The following is a 20,716-nucleotide window of genomic DNA, read 5'->3' as shown; positions in this document are numbered from 1 at the left end:
CTGTGGATCATTCGTGGCACACCATCTGAAAACCACTGCTCTATATATCTGCCAAGTCGTTCTATAGCTCTTTTGTAAACCAAGGAGCCCATTGGATTCTATGAGCTGGTCGATAGGTGTCAAGCATTGGGTGGCAAGCTTTGTTTAATATGAATTAAGGACACTATCTTTCAGAATTCAGGTCAAGACTTCATTTTTTACCTCTGTTTGCTACTTTGGGGGAAAGGGATGAAGTTGCAAATTCTTATCTCACTATATTGTGAAAACATCTAGTATCTCTTGTTGAAATCTGATTTCTACTCATATTTGTATTTCAGCAGTAAGTTCATTTCATGTCAGGAAAACTCCTATCACTGTTCAAAATCTATTCACACACAAACAGCCCAATCCTATGCATGTCTACTCAGAAGTCAGTCCTATCAAATTCAGTGGGACTTACTCTGAGGTAAGGATTATAGAACTGCTGCTTCAGTTAACACACCAAAGAGGGGACCCCCGAAACCTAATTAAGCTAGAAAGGAGATTAAAACATCACAGAGAGCCTACCCCTAGACCTGTATATAAGAAGTAGCTCAAAGTCCAATAAATATTGGGATATTCGGGTGAGTCAGACATGCTCTACCTGATGCAACCACTCCCACGCCATGTTGAGTCTGAGTTGCCCCTCCACCGTGATGCATAACATATAACCGTGATGCATAACATATCAAGGTTATGATCTGTCCTATGCAATACCTTTATCTTTAAACTGTTTTTTTCTTTTTTTTCTTCCCTGAGATGCACCCCTAAACACACATTCATATTGTACCATGGTCAGACACACAAGATACATGTGTCAGGAAAGATTACACAGGCCAACACATATTTTGCTTCCTTAAACATTACACCAATTCCTGGGTATATTTGGGGTGCTGATTCCAAAAGTGGCATCTGTTTTGCCCTAACACGTCTAGTTTTGGAGACATGGCATAGCCTCTTTAGTGAATGGTTCAAGCAGCTTCCTCATGAGGAAGTTGATCCAACCATTCACTAATGTGGCTATACTATATCTCCAAAACTAGACATGATAGGGCAAAACGGATGCCATTTTTTGAATCGGCACCCTAAATTCATATCAAACCACCATAAAGTTTGGGAAAAACTTTTCTGACCCTCGATTTTGTAGGCCTATGTTATTAGTTTTGATATTTGTTCATATTCTTCATCAGCTCAAGGATACTATATTATGTTCTAAAAGCATATTCTGTAGAATGCTAAAGGTGTTGTGTTTAAAATATAATTGTATGTCATTTATAGACTTGAACTGGGATCATAATTTATTGGGGTTGGGGGTAATAGTTCCATGTTCACATGGAAGTAAGTCGTAATACGTTCACTTGTTCTTATTTTCAAGTCTGCATAGGACTGCAGCTTTAATTCAGAAAGTCATATTTATCTTAGTGGACCTTACTTAAGTGTATATAGGATTGCATAAGTGCTTCATAAAACACCGATGGACAACACCATTGATTATTCTATTAGAATTTTTCATCCATACATTCACTTCAAGGGTCTGAAGTTTATGCAGAGGATCAGTGTATCATGTACCCTGCCTGCCCATTCATTCCAGGGGAGAAAGCTCCATGCCCACTGGCCAAGTGAAGGTCATGCCTCACCAAAAATCAACAAAGTATTCCAAAGTTCTCTTGGCAATCCGTCCTTTAATGTAACTTAAATACAGCCTGTTCAGGGAGAAGGTCTGACACAAATCAATGGCTTACATCAGTGTTCTTCAACCTGTGTGTTGCGACCCTAATAAGGTTGTGAAGCTTCATTTTGGGGGTTATGGCAACCTTTCAAAGACTGCGCAACAGAGGACTTGGATCCAATCCAATAATGATACTACCTTATCAAAACTGAGTTCTTGGTATAATCCTGCACAGCCTCTTCTCGCTCTCTTGCCCTGTAGCTCCTAAGGTCAGCCCTGCCCAGGCTGCTACCTCATTGGGTGGTTGTGAAGACACACAATGTAGGGGGACATGGGCAGATAGGGATGGGCGAATTGGGTCCTGGAAGGGGAAGGATCAGCAGTAGGTCCCAACTCTTTTATTTTATTTAGGTTGTGGCATGAAAAAGGTTAAAGTCAACTGGCTTACACCACTGGCTTACACTTCCTTACCTTGTCTAGGGGTCCTTATTCTCAGATGCACATTCTGTGTGCTTGGAAGTGGCAGGGATTGGGCAAGGAAACCATAGGGTTCAGATAATGAGGCAAGTATCCTGGTCTTATAGTCTTTGGGCCCTTCAACTGGTGCCCTTTGGGGTGTCTGCCAGTCTAGGGGCATCCACTTTGCCTCCCTGTTGGGGAATGTCCTTCTCTGTGGGGCCTGGATCATGCTGGATCACCTCCTCTGTAGGGCCCGGAGGATCATGTTCAGCCCTGGTTCAGGGCTGCTAGAGAATGGTCAGCAACTGCCCTTTTTCCCTCCCCCTTCTTACCCTCTTCAGGCTCCCTTACTCTCCTCTGCTTGACCCCATCTCCTGCCTTTCCCTGCTGACTCCTTTCTTCCCCAGGCCCACCCTTCTTCTCTTTCCCAGATCCACCTCCTCCTCTGCCCCAGCCTGGCATCTGGATACTCCCTCCTCCCTTCTTGACTTCCCCACTTTATTCATTTACAGGTTTGCAACACTTAAGACAGGATTCTCCAATTCCTGTTGTTATGCAATTAGGTCATTAAGTGAGCATTCGGTCCAATCTATTGCCTTTGTTGTGTAAACAGACACTCAGCTGCAGGCTATGGGAGACAGGATTGCCTCATTAAGAGCATCTTTATTGTGCTTTGATTACTGTCATATATGTGGACAGTTGTTAAGCAAATGGTTGTTAAGTGGCACATGCCTATACTTTATTTATGCTGCCGGTCAGCCCCCAGCTGCAGTGGCTATTAGCCAATGGGCAGGTTTACCAGCAGTCAACTGGGCAGTGGAGGTACTCAGCAATGAAATAATTACTGAGCATTTATACAAAAGTGTCACATGATCTTCACTTGGGCTGGGCTCACCAAGGGCCCTGGAGGCTGGTTGCTAAATAAGTCAGAGCATGCTACAAACCAAGGTGCACTTTGGCCTGTGTGGAATAGCCTTTCAAACCTGAATTTAAGGCTGATATTCAGACCACTCCACATGAAAGTACACAGAGGTGAAGAGAAGTCTTGCTACAGGGCATATAACCTGTCCTTTTAGAACCAAAAGTAGTTTGACATTCCACTTGCTAAAGAAAATTTTTTAAAGCAAAAGGTTCACCAAAAGTTACAGTATTGCCATAGGTAGCAAGGGAAATCTTACAGATGTTTGTGGCTTAATTGTAAATGCTACTTGAATGTTCTGTCCCTGGAGTCATACAGGAGGAGAGTGCCTAGCTTCTAAGGTAGGGGAAAACATATGAAAATTCATCAAATGGGCATGTTGGATAAAGAGAAGAGTTGTGTCATTCATTATTACTTGTTCACACCTACGACATCTGTAGGGACCCACGACACTCTTGCAGCCAAATCTCACATTGTACACCCAGTTACTGTAAAAATTGCATTTTCCTCAGGGACATATACTGTGGTTTGACTGCTGGTAAAGTGCAGTATCCCCACTGTTGACATTACATTGTAGAAAGAAATCTAGATCTTGTAACAAATGATTAATTACTGTGCTTTTATTGCATGAACAATCACATTGTACAGAAAAGTCTGAAGATGTAGTACTGTCTTCAGAAATAGATACCTGAAACACAATTATATTATGTTCTGTGGTATCCTGTGAGATTTACACCATGTTCCCTTCCCCAATATATAATGAGAGCTTGGCTTCTTTCAGGGTGTAATGCAATGTTCTTACTAGCATGCTCTCCTAATTTGGATACCTCTTTTGCTGCTGTTTTTTTTTTAATTCTGAGGATAATGATAGCAGCAGACAGATTCACCAAATATGAACGAAATGCCAATGCTTCTTTACAATGGACCTCCAGTCAAACTAGTTGTTGTGAAGTTGAATACATTCTGTAATACTGATATTCTCTCTCTCTCTCTACCATCCATCTCACAGGAAGCTTTGATATTTATGTGTACACATAAGAAATGATACGGTAACTTCTTGTACCCCTGGCAAACAGTCACATCAACTACAAACTTGAATGAGTACTGGTCAAAGAAAGCATCTGAATAGTATTTATGAATTGTCACAGCATCTTTGGTTTCAATTTTTGGCTACTACCACTTAGAGATGACTGCCCTTGAAAAATTGCACACATCTGTTAGCACTGGAGTCAGAAGCCACATTACATACACTGCTGAAAGGAGAACGGGAAATGGCCTGAAATAAAGAAATGTTTCCTTTCTTTTAGAAAGCAGTAGTAATCCTTGCTTGGATATGATACAAACAATCCAAATCCTTCATCTCCATTAAATATGGAAAAACAAATGCAGCTTCATCTTATGCTGGTATCAAACTAATGGTTCAAACACTCAGTTGTAAGTTACACCTAAATCAGATCTTTAAACTCTGCCAATTGTGAGCTTGCAGCACAACCCTGAGCATGCTTACATAGGAAAAAGTCCTACTTATGTTGAATGGGATTTATCCCCATGTACTATTATAAGATCTGTAGAATCACAACTCCAACCCAAATACAGCTAGCAAGCTGAGGAAATTTAGGACAAGGGCCACTAGGATGATAGCACAGTTGATGAGAGCCACGATCAGGAGAACATTCTAAGCATATGAAAATAGGGGGCACAGACAATCATGCTAACCCTTACTGACTACGAACATTGGTTCATCTATGAAAACATTGGTTTTCTGCATTAACTGGCAGTGGTTCTCTGGAATTCAAGGCAGAGGTCCTTCCCAGCCTTCTGTCCGAGATTCTTTAACTGGAGATGACAGGTATTGAACCTACAGCATGTGTCTGACCACTGAGGAATGGGCTAAGGTCACATTGGTACTGGAAGCAAGAACTGGAAAACAAGCAGCAAGAAAAGGCTTGAATACAACAAGGCTGGGCGAATTGCTGTTCTTGTTCAGGTACAACTTTTATCTCCAGTTTACAAGGGTCTAGTCAGGGGAGCCATGAGCAGAGCGCTCATATACCAAGTACCATAGCAAGCCCTCTACTAGCAGATCTACTAGCCCTAATAATTCAATTAGTAAAAAGTTACAGCCAAGAACATTGTGCAAGACTCCCCTTCCTCCAGGTTGACAAACCACCAAAAGCTTTTGTCACTAGAGTTCTGCTAGCATAGAACTGTGTCAACCCTGGAGATTAGGCACCTCCAACAATGATCCTTAAAAGTACATTTGGGCGCATTTATGTTGCCACCTAAAAAAAGCACTTGTATGTCTGACCTGTTTATCCACAGATTTGGACCTAAAGATTTAACTCACTGTGGTTCAGAACCCATGGTGGATGACCATACCCAAGCTCCTGGATGCAACCATAGGTGTTCTCTGGTCATGTATGGGAGGCTTTCTGAGGCCCGCAGAGGCAGCCTTTGGAGGTGTCAGAAAGGTACTTCTGGTTTTTATGAAAATCAGAAGTGCCTTTCCAACACCTCCAGAGGCCTTTCTGAGGCCTCTGAATACCTCTGGATGTGACTGGAGAAACTTTCTGGTCATGTCTGGAAGTTATAGTGGATCAAACCCACAGATTTGCTTATCCACGGGTTTTGGTATCTATGGGGGGGGGGGGTGGTGGTTCAGGAACAGATCCCCTGAGATACTGAGGTCTGACTGTACAGCTGAACCATTTGGCAGTTTTAACCAAGTTGTAATCTGTCAAGACTAATGGTAGTTCCTACCAGTATTGCAATACCAGAGCAAAGAGGCAAAATGTACCCTTGCACCAGATTGTATGATTCAGAGCTTCAGAATAATGCAATAACACAGATGCAGAAGGAAGTTAACATACTCAGTAGCAAGGACAATATAAAGCAGTTGGTACTAAAAATAATCTTGCTTTGAAGTCTGGTTCAAGACTTCTTCTATGTTCTGTGCACGCTCGGAGATTGTGTCACAACCAAGAGAGTGCAAGAATTAAAACTATTGCAACAGTCAGGTAAGTAAAAATGAATCAGTTTAGTAGGACAGTCAGACTGCTTAACAGCCCAATCCTATCCAATTTTCCAGTGCTGCTGTGCCAAAGGGGTCTACACTGATTCCTGTGTTGGGGAGGCAGTCAAAGAGGCCTCCTTAAGGTTTGGGAACATTTACCCTGGGGTTGCATTGCAGTTGCACCGGTGCTGGAAAGTTGGATAGGATTGGGCCCTAAATTATTCATACATACCCTGCTTTATCTCCCACCCAGACAAAAAGTAATTTTTTTTTTATTTACAGTATTTAAATGATAGATAAATCACAGGTCTGCTGCCTCTGCAGTTCAGATAAGCATCCTGGCAAGCATGTTGTGGTCTACACATTATATTATCTTTACTGGAAAGAAATGTATAGCCCAAACCTCGCCAGGTTTACTCAGAAGTTCTACTTTGCTCAGTGGGACTTACTCCATAGTAAGCAGGCACATGGTCCCAGATTTAAGCCTTTTAGGCCACAATCCTGTCCACACTTTCCTGGAAGTGAGCCCATGGACTCTAATGGGACTTGCCTCTGAGTAGACATGCCTAGGACGGAGCTCTAAGGCTGCAGTCCTGTCCACACTGTCCTGGGAGTGAGCCCCACATAATGGGACTTCTTCTGAGTAGACAGGCATAGGGTGGGGCTCCTTTTCCTGAGGAGAGACTCGGCAGCCCAGCCCAGCGGACAAGTCAGGCGGCATATGCTGGCCTCGCTGCAGCGCGTTCCAACTCTCAACGGTGACCAGCAACGTACACCTGCCGCCGTTGGAGGGGCGGGGTGTCAGAGCAGCTCCGGCCAGGACGCTACGCCAGACTCCGCTCGCTGAGAACAGCGCTGCTCAACGCCAAGCTAGCGGGCAGAGGGGGCGGGGCGGGCAGCAAAGCGCCCGGCACGTGACCGGAGCCATTATTAGTTTGGATGGGGAGGGGGAAGGGCGGGAAACACGAAGTCTTCAGCAGAGCGGGTGGGAGGGGGAGAGACCAACGCCAGCAGCAACGGCAATCCTCCCCCGCCGCCTCACCGAAGGCTCCACCTTTCCGCTGAGTGACACAGAGGCTGGCCATTCACTTTCGCCGTTTGGGCCGCCTCAACCGTTGAGGGCCCGGAGGCGGGACTAGCCCTTGCCAATTGCGACGGAGAGACGAGTGGAGGGCGGGGCTTGTGCCTGAATGACAGCTCGGGAGATAAACAAGCCCCGGCGCGGGGCTCTAGCTTAATGTGACTCGGCCGTATTCCATTCATCCTGCACGTGCAAACAGACTGCAGCGGTGTAAGCGGGAGAAACCCAACCCGGGGCTCCACCTCAGGCGCTCCTTCCCGTCCCTCACGCTTCCGCCACTGCCCGGCAACTGAAGAGTCAGCAACTTCTCAGCAATTACCGGGGAGCGCAGCCCAGTGCGCAGGCGCGTGAGGGCCACGGCATCGCAAGCGGCGCTGGGAGTCGTCGTTCTCGCCTTGTCCCCTTCTCCCGACGCCTGCGAGCCCGCGCTCGCTCCAGGACTACCAGACCCAGAACCCCTCGCGGCCCCAGCTCTTGGAAGCCCTGGTTGAAGCGGGTGGCGGCGGAGCAGATCCCCCCATCCAAAACAAGGAAATGGTGCCCAGTGCGGCGCCCCCGCGCCCGGCGCTCGCGTGACTACCGCCGCCCCTCCCCCTTCCATGGGTGAGCAACATGGACTACGAGTTCAAGTCCAAGCTGGCGGCCGAGCGCGAGCGGGTGGAGGACCTCTTCGAGTACGAGGGCTGCAAAGTCGGCAGAGGCACCTACGGGCACGTCTACAAAGCGCGGCGCAAGGACGGGTAAGGGGCCCGCAGAGCTGCTCTCGCGCGCGGGCTGAACTTTTCAGCCCGCTCCCTCGGCCGTGGCTGTCACCGCGACGACGCTTTCATTTCCCGAGCCCCGCCCGCCAGAGGCGGTTGAGGGCGGGAACCAACTTCGTCCCTCTCAACTGACCTTCCTCCCCCCCCCACCGCGCGCGCGCCTTGTGCCGTTAGGTGTGAAGGCGGGTTGGCGCGCGCCTGCGTACATCGGTTGGGGAACAGGGAAGGGGCTCGAGTGTTAGTGCCTAAGCCTGTGTCTACTCAGAAGTAAGTGCCCTTAGAGCCAATGGGGCTTACTCCCAGGAAAGTGTGGATGGGATTGTACCCTCAGAACCCTTTCCTAGGCATGTCTACTCAGGAGTAAGTCCCATTATAACCAGTGGGGCTTACTCCTATGTAAGTGTGGATAGAAGTGTAAGCTGAGGCTGCAATCCTATCCATACTTACTTGGGAGTAAGCACCTTTGACTATAATGGGACTTACTTCTGAGGAGACAGGCATAGGATTGGGCTCTCAGTCAGGTCTCCCTCCTTCCCTTTGGTCCCCCTGTCATTTGTTTCTCTGGAGCAGTGGCAGCAGGTCCTGTTTTCTTTACTTGAAAAATAAACAAGCCCAACTCCACAAAGTCCTCCACAATGTCTGTTGTGAATGAGGCACCTTCACACATCATAATTAAATTGAAGGCAGGAGGGGTTGAGCTATGAAGATGCTAAGCAGGATCAGCCTTGGATGGGAGGCCTGTAGCTGCTGTTGGAGCTTGCAGAGGAATGTGTGGAGTGTGTTGTCTTTGAGAAGTGGCCAAAGTGTGGAAGTGAAACATCTGAAGGAATTAAGAATTTTATGAACTGTGTATAGAACAATAATTGTAAAAACCCCATTTGAAAAAGTTTGGAAAGTTATACTTGACTTCTTTGAGCCTGCCCCATTTCTCCTTCAGGGGTACTAGAATGGGGTCTTAGAACAGTGTTTCTCAATAAGTGGTGCTTGAGGTGGTTACTGGTGGTACTTGTGGGACCCTGCAATGTCTGTTGCCTGACAGTGAGACCCTCAACTTGATGCAACAGACATCGTAGGAGGCTTGGCTCTGTGTGCAGAGCCCCAAAGCATGCTTGTCACATGCTCTAAAAGCCCTCCTGTCCAATCTGAGTCTCTTACTGGTGTTTGTCATGTTGCATCTGGCCTGCAGTTGCGTACCTGCCATAAACCGGGACAGGGTAAGCCAGCCGCTAGGACCCCACGGAAGTCCCTCTGAGGCTCCTGATGGGGGCAGAAACTGTGCTTCAAGCGGAAGCATAGTTTATAGCATCAGGGAACCTCACAGAGGCTTCCCCGATGTAGGTGGAGGCCGTGCAAGGCTCTGTGAGCCTCTGGTGAGTGTAGGGGGGTGAATTTCTGTGTGGGGGGCACCATCAAGGAGCTTTGCCCTGGGCACGGGGCTGTGGAGGTCCGCAGCTGCTGGTCTCACAACCCAGAAGTAACTGGTGATGATGTAGTCAATAGTTACTTCCAGTGCTACTTCCAGTAGGTGTACCATGCGAAGTAGTACAGTGGGGGATAAATGCTGAGAAATGCTGTCTTAGAATGAGCAGGTTCTAAGGCTGCCATCCTAAACACACTTACCTGGGAGAAAGCGCCACTGGGAAAAAATAAAACCAACTTCCCTGTACGCATATATAGGATTGTCCTGTGAAGTACTAAGGAAATGTTTCTGGTTGGGTTATTTTATTGGGTGGGTCTTTATTTCATACCTCATTTTCAACTGATCCAATATAAAGTGGAATGGGAAGAAGGAATGGGAAGAAAATTTAACTGTTGACTTTTTGATTTGTTGGTTGTCTTCCAGTGGGTAGTATTAAGATTTTGGCTTGAGAGAATCAGTTTCTGTTTACTTGTTAGTTCCTCAACCAGTCATATGATATAGATCAGGGTGGTCAAACTGTGGTTTGCGATCCACATGTGGCTCTTTGACATATGCGGCTCACTGAAATGTGTTAGCTGATCTCCTTTTTGCATCACATTAATATAAAAATGTAAATTAAAAATTCAAGCATTATTAATAATTACACTGAATATACTGAATATCGGATTTAAATGAGAGTCTACTGGATTAAAACATATGTTTTAATGTTCATGGTGAGTAAATACATTTTTTTAGGTGGTCTGTTTATGTTGCCTTTTCCTTGTATGTTTGCGTGCTTGTCTTTTTGTTTGTTAATGCCTAATAACTGAAACTGAAATTGAAAAGTAAATATATTTAAGAATTTAAATGCTTCTTAAATATAGCAGCTCGCCATCATTTCTGTTGTGGCTCTCAGACATCTGAAGTTTATTGTACGTGGCTCTTAGGTTTGGTCACCCTTGATATATAGCTATTATCTGTTTGGATAAAAATAGGTTATATTCTCTTGTTATGTGGGTGAATGTTTGGATATAAAGGAACCTGATTCAGTGCGGATGATTTCAACAGATCTTCCAAATGGGTTTGGAACTACAGTTGTATTATTACTGTTGTAGTGTGCGTGGTACCTTTAAAATATATGCTGAAATTAGATTTTTGCTCACTCTCCTCACCAGACACCCTAAATATATAAACTGATGTTTTGATATTCTGTGTGAGCATGGTGTTAAGTGGCTTTGTATCAGTTTGCATCAGTTGAAAAAGAAATCTAACCCTTTTGTGACTATAGCACATTTGCTAATTTGGGCCATTTTTATTGTGTAGAAACTTGTTAAACTTGTAATCGAACAGAAAACCTAACCATTCATTGCAATTCTATGCTCACTTACTTGAGATAAGCTCCACTGAACACATATGGATTTGCTTTTGAGGAAACATACACAGGATTGGATTGAATGTCTCATTAATTTTTAAAATTGCCCTTAATTCATGACACTTGGTAGCTCTGCTGTGCAAATTTTCAATATCAAATCCAGGCTAACTGGTAGAAACTATAGCAAAAAACACAAATGATAAAGGGATATTGGTGTAACATGCTGAGTGGATCAACACAGCTATTATAAAAGGAAATAATGACTTTACAATCCAATAGATTTCTTCTGGAGTGTCAGCTACTAGATAAGCATCATAAGTAAACTATGCTTTCCTTTTTAGTAAAATTATTGACTATGGCTACAGTTCAATACACTGGAAATGTCCCACTGAATTTAATGGGGCTTACTTTTGAGTGGATATGCATAGGATTGTTTTGAAGGTTGTCAAAGAAGTCTTACAACACAAGTCCTGGAGGGGCAGAACCTTTCTGTTTACCATGCAGGTGGTGAAAAGACTGGAAAACATCAGGATTAACAATTTTCCCCAGTAGAGAAAGAGAGAGACACTACACTACACTACACCACATCAGAAACAATGAAGAATAAGTAGTGATTTAATGTATTCATCTGTGAGCAGAAATATCTGGCAAACTGGGGAGACATCATCATATTTTTGTTATTTATACCTTGCCTTTAAAAGCAAAAACAAAACAAAAAGTCCCCAAAGTAATGTATGTTGAGCTCAGAGTATCATCTCCTGAAATGGATGACGAAATGGTTATTCCAAGGGAAGAGTTTTGTTTCTTTTAAACAGAAAAGAGCTCTGCTCTTTCAATAGAACAGGTATGAACCCAGATTATGTCTGCCATCCTTCATAGATAATAATATGCCAAATTGGAAGTGGTAAAAACACTCTGAACTTGACTTGTTAAAAGTATACAATCCTTTCTGTGAAACAATGACATTTTGGTGCCAAAAATTGAGAACTGTAATCTAACGTTATTCCTGTTGAAACTGGCAGTATTTCATTGTGTCTACTGGAGTAAATAAACCACAGATTTGAGAGAATGGTGCTGTTCTGGTGGAACTTTTCCTATTCTGGCCATTTATGTGCTAGAAATCAGAGATGCAACTGACTTTCGGTAACAGTGCAAGTGACAGCATCCATTCACTTATCTGTCTTTTGGTTACAGAAAACAAGATTCAGTCCCTATGGCAGCAGAGTGTTTGAAACTGTATTGATATTGTCAGTTCAAAACAGAAGCCAGAGATATTGTTGAGGAAGTTTTCTAGTGGCTAGAAAGGGGGGGGAGGTTTGCTCTATAAATCTACACAATCTCTTTTCCTTCTTCCTGCAGCTAGCCAAATAGAATAAATTATTCAAATGGAAAAAATTGTGCAGATTTGCTCAGTTTACATAACATATGCAGATTGCAGAACTCTCCTTTATTGACACATAATTCTAATATTTTTTGGTACAGAGCATGGTAGAACACTCTGGCTATATTAATACAGCTTCTTCTCAGTTCTTCAAAGCACAGTCATGGAGCCTTCCAAGCTCCGCAGTGATCTTTCAACCTTGGTGGAAAAGTTGTAGCACTGTCCTGACTGCTATTCTAGTTTGGAAGACCCAGGAAAGCAGTGTAGTATTCTTGCTGATTAAGTAAAAAGCACCATGGTGGCAGTTAAAAACGGAGAGGGGGGAAACATGAACCAGTAAATGGGAGGGACAGTGGACAAATGGCAAGAGGGTCAGTTAGAGGTAGGGGGTGTTCATCGACTCTTTGCAGGGTTAATAAGGGATGTGCTGTGCTGTGATTTTATCACATTTATGGTTTGTTCATTTCACGGGAGTGCAAAGCATTCCAAGATGAAATTCCTTCAAAAGTCAATCGCTGTCTGTCAATATGGTGAATCAGTTCTGAAGGCTTATTAACTCTATATAGTAGCTATAGTTTCCCTGAAGGTTTTTCACTTAAGCTCTGTAGTGGCACGATTTCTTATTTAGCTACTGTGCTGGCAATGATGGTACATGAGGAGAAAAGCATTTGTAGGAAATCTAATTGTGTAATGTCTATTTTATATAGATTTATAGCAGCATTTATATGCTCCTTTTTGGTCACTTAATAATCTCCAGGATAGCTTGTAGCCAAAACCCAAAATGCAATAAAACGCAATGTTGCAAAATTTATAAAAATTGATATATTGTCTGCTGATGTGAAATGACATTTGGACTAAGCCTGGCAATTCACTGTTTGTATCTATGCATATTGGTAGACAGGCAGCCAAATCTTACCTAACTCCCTGTGTGGCGATGCAGTGGACACCATCGTGATCCCATGTAGGCAGGTTAGGATTCAACAGGCACCATTGCCCCTGAATCCACTCCCTCCTGGACCCAATCCACCCTCCTTCCCACACCCATTGCTGCCCCGTTCTACCCTCTCCCCACTTCCCTCCAAACCACTATGCATGTTGCCTGCAGTGGTACACCTCCTAAGTTCATCACTGGCCGTTTTCTGCTTATGGCAGTGGCTAGCCCATGCTCCTTGGCATGTCACATTTGTGACAGCTGGAAAGTGTGTTGTGCTGCCAGAACATGTGTTCCAGCAGCATAACTGGGGATAGGATTGCAAAGTACAAAAAAAAGTTAGTAAGATTAAATTCAGATTTGTTATGGTGTTGCTTCTTCAGAGTGTGTTTTATGAAATGTGTAGAGGTATGATTTTATACTCTTTTCTGATGTGTATGACAGCAAATGGCTTGCACCATGTTTTAACACAGTAACTCTGTAAAATTATTGTTAATTTCTTGTGGTTCTCTCAGTGTTGTAAAAGACAGTATAGTTGTAAATCAGATTTTGTTGGTTACTGTGAGACACTATAGCACAAAATGTACATATTGAGATAATGTTTTCACAATGTATTTGAACCGTTTGATGTAGTAATCTGAAAAATTCATAGAGCTACTTATGTAGTGTCTTATAAAATTGTTGAAAGGGTACAACTTGTGAAAGATAATGAATGCCTTATCTTTGGTCAGATTTTTCGTGTTTAAAATATTTCCCTGGGTGAAATATACTGCAGCTTTAATTATATCCTTGAATAGAGTTGCCTGTATAATGTGTTACCAGTTAAATTTATGATATGTAAATGTAAGATGGTGATTTTGACCAGAGATCAAGGGGCCAATCCTATCCAAATTTCCAGTGCTGATGCAGCCCCAAGTTAAGGGGAAAAAATTATCCTACCTTGAGGAGGCCTCCATGCCTGCCCCCCGCCCTGCTGCAGCTTTGGCACAGTTGCCAAAGAAGTGGGTGAATTGGCAGATGAAAGGGAGTGTGTTTCCTTCATACCTTTTTTCCTGAACTTACTCTGGGGGGGGGGGAATGTGGGCAAGATCGGAAAAAATAGTGAACCAAGTTGAATTCACCCATTACTATTGAAAGCATAATTCTGTACATCCTTGGTGTTAATCCTTGTCACACAGAAAGAACTATCAAGAGGCCGCTCCTAAATGACTGTAGAGATTCTGAAGACCTTGCTTCAGAAATGTCTTTCTTTCAGATGAAGGCATTTTATGAATTAAACCAGCATCTTGTACATACTTCACCTATGAAGTTAGCATAAGGAGAAGCAAGACATGAGAACTACAAGCAAGACATAACTACACAGGGAAGAACCTTCTGTTCACATGAAGAGTGGTTGGCCATTATCACTATGTCTTCTGCTATCCCTTAATAGAATCTGTTGGAACCATTCCTGCAAACATCTGCTACAGCTAGGTTATTCAGTTATTTCATTTACTTATGACTGATTTATATAAGTGTTGAAATTATCTTCATGAAAACTTTCTAGGAATCAGTTAATGAGATATATACATTTTCAAAACTGTTTAAAGCTTTCAGATTCTAAGGGTGATATTTCAGAAAGGGCTTAAAGACTCTATGTATGTGTGTATGTATACAGGTGTGTAATGTTTAAAGAGAAAAATGTAGAAAGGAACAAATGTCTGAATCTAAAATAGCTTTCTATGTCCAAAATGAGTCCTTTGTGAATTTAAGTTAAACTGTCTGGAGTGAGGATATAATTAGACATTTTGCACTTTTCTAAAATAAAATGTTTTAATGTGTTTTGATATTGCTATAAAGGTTAAAAAAATTAGCAGTATCTAGTTGCATTATATCCACAAAACTTACCTTACTATTCATTTAAAACAAATTGTGCCTAAATCACACTGGGTTAAATGATGTTACTTTTCACTTGTGATATTTTATATCTAGGAGTACTGTATTTGTTTAAATGTTTCATTGTTGGTAAATCACCCCATATTGCTTTATGTAGTTTTGAGAAAACTCAGTTAAGTACTGTAGTTTAAAAAAGACAATCCCTTCCCCCCCCCAAAGCAATACTGCAGGAATAATTCTTGGGGGGCGGGGGGGGGGAGAGACTGGCTAGTTAATAGGGAAAAAAATGTCAAAGTTTTTAGTGTGGGAATGTTATTGGTGGAATGAGACCCCTAGCAGTGCTGCCAGCTGAAACTCCATAGAAACCCAGCAGTGATGCATATTTATAGTTTGCCAGTCACCATGGCACCAAGGCACTACTATAGCTAAAACCCATGCTTACATTTCTTATAGATCATTTCAACATCCTTAATCTTTTTGTAAACTAACCTTGTACAGACCAAGAGAAGAGGTTTCACCTGCCTGCTTCACAAATTGTTGAGTGTACAATATTAATATTTTGTACAATTATTTCTAAGACTCAGCGTGAAGCAATACATAATTTTATATTATAGTTCATCAGCAATAAGAAATTGCTTTTAAACTACTTGCTTTTTACAATAGAAGATCAAATGCTAGACATGGTATTACTTCTTCTCCAGTGAATGGTGCAGTGGTTAGTAACATATCTCCTTAAGATGGTCAGTTTCTGTGGTAGCGAATCTTAGGCTTGATTCATATTGGAAGTTGGACGTGTGGGGAAGGTGAAGGAAAGCCACATCCAGGTCCATTCAAATACACTTACTACATATGCTGACCTGTTTGCATGCAACACTGCTACATCATTAGACTACTAATTAGACATGGTACTACCAGCATGTTAGCATGACATACAAATTGGTCTGTGCTAATAGTAAGTGCATTTAAATGTGACCAGACATGTGGTGAAGGCTTTCCAAATGGTCTGCATCCTATATAGAACCTATATACTGTTGGAGAGCAAAAGCATACAGCAAGCATGCTATTCCAACAGTTCTCTTATACTTAAATAAACACAATTAGTCGCTGGAGTTAATGAATGTTTGAGGTACATAGAGCAGTGGTTCTCAGACTGGTGGGTCGCGAACTGTGTAAAAATTTCTCCATCCCTTTAAGGGGTGGGGGAAGTGGAGAGGGCAGTGATGTGATCCCCAGGATTGTGTTGCTTCGGGCGCGCTTTTTACTTACTTTCACTAACATAGGGCTGCTGCAGCCTCCAGGATGTATGTCTCAACATTTCAAGCATCAAGGAGCCCTGCAGAAGGCATCACAGGGCTCCCTGCACCTCCTGGAGGTTGCAGCACCCCTAGCACCCCTTAGTGATGCAGTCTTGGGGATCACCTTGTCGCCCTGGCCCCTCCCTTGCAAAATCTTACTTAGGGAGTAAATATCCTTAAAAGTTTGAGAACCATTGACAGAGAGTAGTAGTTATTTGTAGGGCTTATGAGTCTGAAATACAGTCAGTTGTATTGATTAAGTAAACTGTTCTTTATTGTAGCACCAACTTGAATAACTTATATCTGAAGTTTTCTCGTCTTCTTGGACTGCTGGAATGGCCAACTAGATTTGACCTTGCTAAGTCAGCAATCCTAAATAAATTAATAGATCCGAAAGGTCATTGAGGGAGGTTGCCTCTGTAATCTATTTAAACATGAATGTCAGTAACTGGTAATTATTCTGATAGAAACCACCTCTAGACTTGTAAAACTTGTAAAGTAACATCAAGTCTGTGAGCTATGCAGATTAAAAATATTTAGGAGCTCGAACTTAGTGACTGTTATTGTATGCTGGAACTTTCTTAATTAAATGCTTATTAATCAGTGCATCCCTCTAGCAATCATATTGCCTTGTATCCAGAGCACATTCTTACATTCACTATTGTTTCATAGCTTGTTTCTGTCTGTTATGCCCTCTGCCTCCTTCCTTGGGTTTACTGGTTGCTGGACCCCTGGATGTATAGTAAGATCTCTGGTGATGCCAGTCATGAAGATAAGTTCTTACAGCCTGTCTCATATATGCCAACCAGCTGCTTATTTTTCTTCAAGCAATGTCTACCATTGCTCAGAGATTCTTGTAGATACCATTGCTTGAAAGATTCTGTGGAAAGACTTTTGTATGTATCTGGCTGTGCAATGATAAACCACAGTTGTTTCTGTGTTGATGTTGGTTTCAGAAAACTTTACTGCAATTGCAGAAATTACTGTTGGCTGACTCGGTGTCCACCCTGGCTCACATTGAAGGTTCTACATGTGATCCCATATGAGAAGAGGAGTTGTGTGGAAAGAAAAAGTTGACTGGGGTTCACTGAACGTCTTGCAGAGAACATATTTAGGAATAGGGTTTTAGAACATCTATGAAAATAAACTTTAAAACTACATAATTTTGTCAGGGTTTTGCATCTTTCTCAAGGAGGAAGAACCAGACTCAAAATGTAGATAAAACAATATATTTCTAACAGTGGCTAAGATACCAGCTACTCAGCTGTCCCGTGCATAGAGAAGACATCCTCAATAGGGTCAAGGGAAATCTGGTAGAAGAGAGAATGCATCCTGTATGGCAGTGGTTCTCACGTATTTAGTACCTGGACCCATTTTTTGAATAAGAAGCTGTCAGGACCGACCAGAAGTGATGTCATGACTGGAAGTGACATCATCAAGCAGGAAAAATTTTTACAATCCTAGGCTGCAAGACTACCCACACTTACCCAGGAGTAAGTTCCATTTACTGTCATTGTTAAACGCATATACACAGAAGCCTGTTAAAAGTACAGGTCTGTAACATTTCCCGAAATGCAGTCACATACCATGGCAGCATCAAGTCTAATACATTGGCTCACGACCCACTTCGTAGGTCCTGACTCAAAATTTGAGAAACTTTGGCTTAAAAATCATAATCTTCTTCTGTTCAGGTAGACTGTACCCATTAGATCAGCTGGTTTATTCTACCTATTTCAAAGTATTTTTTTGCCTTAGATATTATTTTAGCTGGTTGTGGGCTGTCTGTCTTGTTTGCACAATCATTTTCTAATCTAGGTCAATGCGAGTGTGCGCTTGGTATCTTCCAAGCATAATTGCTTGACTTAAAATTGCAGTAGTTTGCTGTATAAAACTGATTTATACTTCCTACTTGCCATAAATCTTTTGAATCCTTAAACAATAATATTATAAGAACAGCCCCACTGGATCAGGCCATAGGCCCATCTAGACCAGCTTCCTGTGTCTCACAGCTGCCCACCAAATGCCCCAGGGAGCACACCAGATAACAAGAGATATCCTGCATCCTGGTGCCCTCCCTTGCATTGGCATTCTGACATAACCCATTTCTAAAATCAGGAGGTTGCACATACACATCATGGCTTGTACCCCATAATGGATTTTTCCTTCAGAAACTTGTCCAATCCCCTTTTAAAGGCGTCTAGGCTAGACGCCATCACCACATCCTGTGTCAAGGAGTTCCACAGACCGACCACACGCTGAGTAAAGAAATATTTTCTTTTGTCTGTCCTAACCTGCCCAACACTCAATTTTAGTGGATGTCCCCTGGTTCTGGTATTATGTGAGAGTGTAAAGAGCATCTCCCTATCCACTCTGTCCATCCCCTGCATAATTTTGTATGTCTCAATCATGTCCCCCCTCAGGCGTCTCTTTTCTAGGCTGAAGAGGCCCAAACACCGTAGCCTTTCCTCATAAGGAAGGTGCCCCAGCCCCGTAATCAACTTAGTCGCTCTCTTTTGCACCTTTTCCATTTCCACTATGTCTTTTTTGAGATGCGGCGACCAGAACTGGACACAATACTCCAGGTGTGGCCTTACCATAGTTTTGTACAACGGCATTATAATACTAGCAGTTTTGTTCTCAATACCCTTCCTAATGATCCCAAGCATAGAATTGGCCTTCTTCACTGCCGCCGCACATTGGGTCGACACTTTCATCGACCTGTCCACCACCACCCCAAGATCTCTCTCCTGATCTGTCACAGACAGCTCAGAACCCATCAGCCTATATCTAAAGTTTTGATTTTTTGCCCCAATGTGCATGACTTTACACTTACTGACATTGAAGCGCATCTGCCATTTTGCTGCCCATTCTGCCAGTCTGGAGAGATCCTTCTGGAGCTCCTCACAATCACTTCTGGTCTTCACCACTCAGAAAAGTTTGGTGTCGTCCGCAAACTTTGCAACCTCACTGCTCAACCCTGTCTCCAGGTCATTTATGAAGAGGTTGAAAAGCACCGGTCCCAGGACTGATCCTTGGGGCACACCGCTTTTCACCTCTCTCCATTGTGAAAATTGCCCATTGACACCCACTCTCTGCTTCCTGGCCTCCAACCAGGTCTCAATCCACGAGAGGACCTGTCCTATAATTCCCTGACTGTGGAGTTTTTTCAGTAGCCTTTGGTCAGGGACCGTGTCAAACGCCTTCTGAAAGTCCAGATATATAATGTCCACGGGTTCTCCCAAATCCACATGCCTGTTGACCTTTTCAAAGAATTCTATAAGGTTGGTGAGGCAAGACTTACCCTTACAGAAGCCATGCTGACTCTCCCTCAGCAAGGCCTGTTCGTCTATGTGTTTTGAGATCCTATCTTTGATGAGGCATTCCACCATCTTACCCGGTATGGATGTTAGGCTGACCGGCCTATAGTTTCCCGGGTCCCCCCTCTTTCCCTTTTTAAAAATAGGCGTGACATTTGCTATCCTCCAATCTTCTGGCACCATGGCCGTTTTGAGGGACAAGTTGCATACCTTAGTCAAGAGGTCTGCAACTTCATTCTTCAGTTTCTTAATAACTCTTGGGTGGATGCCATCAGGGCCCGGTGACTTATTGATCTTTAATTTATCAATGAGGTCTGAAACATCTTCTCTTTCAACCTCTATCTGACTTAATTCCTCGGTCAGGAGGGGCCGTTTGGGCAGCGATATTTGCCCAATGTCTTTTGCCGTGAAGACAGATGCAAAGAACTCATTCAGTTTCTCTGCCATCTCTAAGTCTCCTTTTATTTCCCCTTTCCCTTCCTCACCATCCAGAGGGCCAAGTGCTTCTCTAACATATTTGAAGAAGCTTTTATTATTCCCCTTAATGCTGCTGACGATGTGTTCCTCATAGTCTCTCTTGGCCTCCCGTATCACTTTCTTACATTTCTTTTGCCACAGTTTATGTTCCTTTTTATTCTCCTCATTAGGGCAAGACTTCCATTTACGGAAGGAAGCTTCCTTGCCCTTCACAGCCTCTCTAACTTAGCTCGTTAGCCATGCGGGCACCCTCCTGGACTTAGTCAAGCCCTTCTTCCTTTGCATTATACACTTCCGCTGGGCCTCTATTACTGTTGTTTTAAGCAGCCTCCACGCACTCTGGAGAGATTGGACTCTTTTTACCTTCCCTTTCAACCTCCTTCTAACCAGTCTCCTCATTTGAGGGAAGTCTGCTCGTCGGAAGTCAAGGGTTTTTGTGAGAGATTTGCCTGGTATTCTTCCCCCGACGTACATGTCGAAACAGATCACAGCATGATCACTGTTCCCCAACAGCTCCATAACATTGTCATCTTTAACCAGGTCCTGAGTACCGCACAATTTTAAATTCAGAGTCACCTGTCCTATGGTGGGCTCCATGCTCTAAGGCACAGTCATTTAACATGTCAAGGAATCTGGTCTCCTTTTCGTGACCAGAACACAAATTGACCCAGTCAATATGAGGATAATTGAAGTCCCCCATGATTACAACCCTGTTCCTCCTTGTCACTTCCCTGATCTGTATCCTCATT

At 43.1% G+C, this 20,716-nt stretch overlaps 1 protein-coding gene across 1 annotated transcript in view; it reads left to right on the top strand.

Moving 5' to 3' along the window:
- Positions 1–7,305: 7,305 nt before the first annotated feature.
- The window catches only part of CDK19 (cyclin dependent kinase 19), a 120,296-nt gene continuing 106,885 nt past the window's right edge, over positions 7,306–20,716 (top strand). Inside the window, exon 1 of the mRNA XM_066613392.1 lies at positions 7,306–7,899. Within this exon, the coding sequence (XP_066469489.1) occupies positions 7,772–7,899 (128 nt within the window). The 5' untranslated portion in view covers positions 7,306–7,771. The remainder of the gene's footprint in view (positions 7,900–20,716) is intronic.

This window comes from Tiliqua scincoides, chromosome 1 (assembly GCF_035046505.1).
Source record: "Tiliqua scincoides isolate rTilSci1 chromosome 1, rTilSci1.hap2, whole genome shotgun sequence".
NCBI lineage: Eukaryota > Metazoa > Chordata > Lepidosauria > Squamata > Scincidae > Tiliqua > Tiliqua scincoides.
This window is presented reverse-complemented; position numbering and strand designations above follow the sequence as displayed.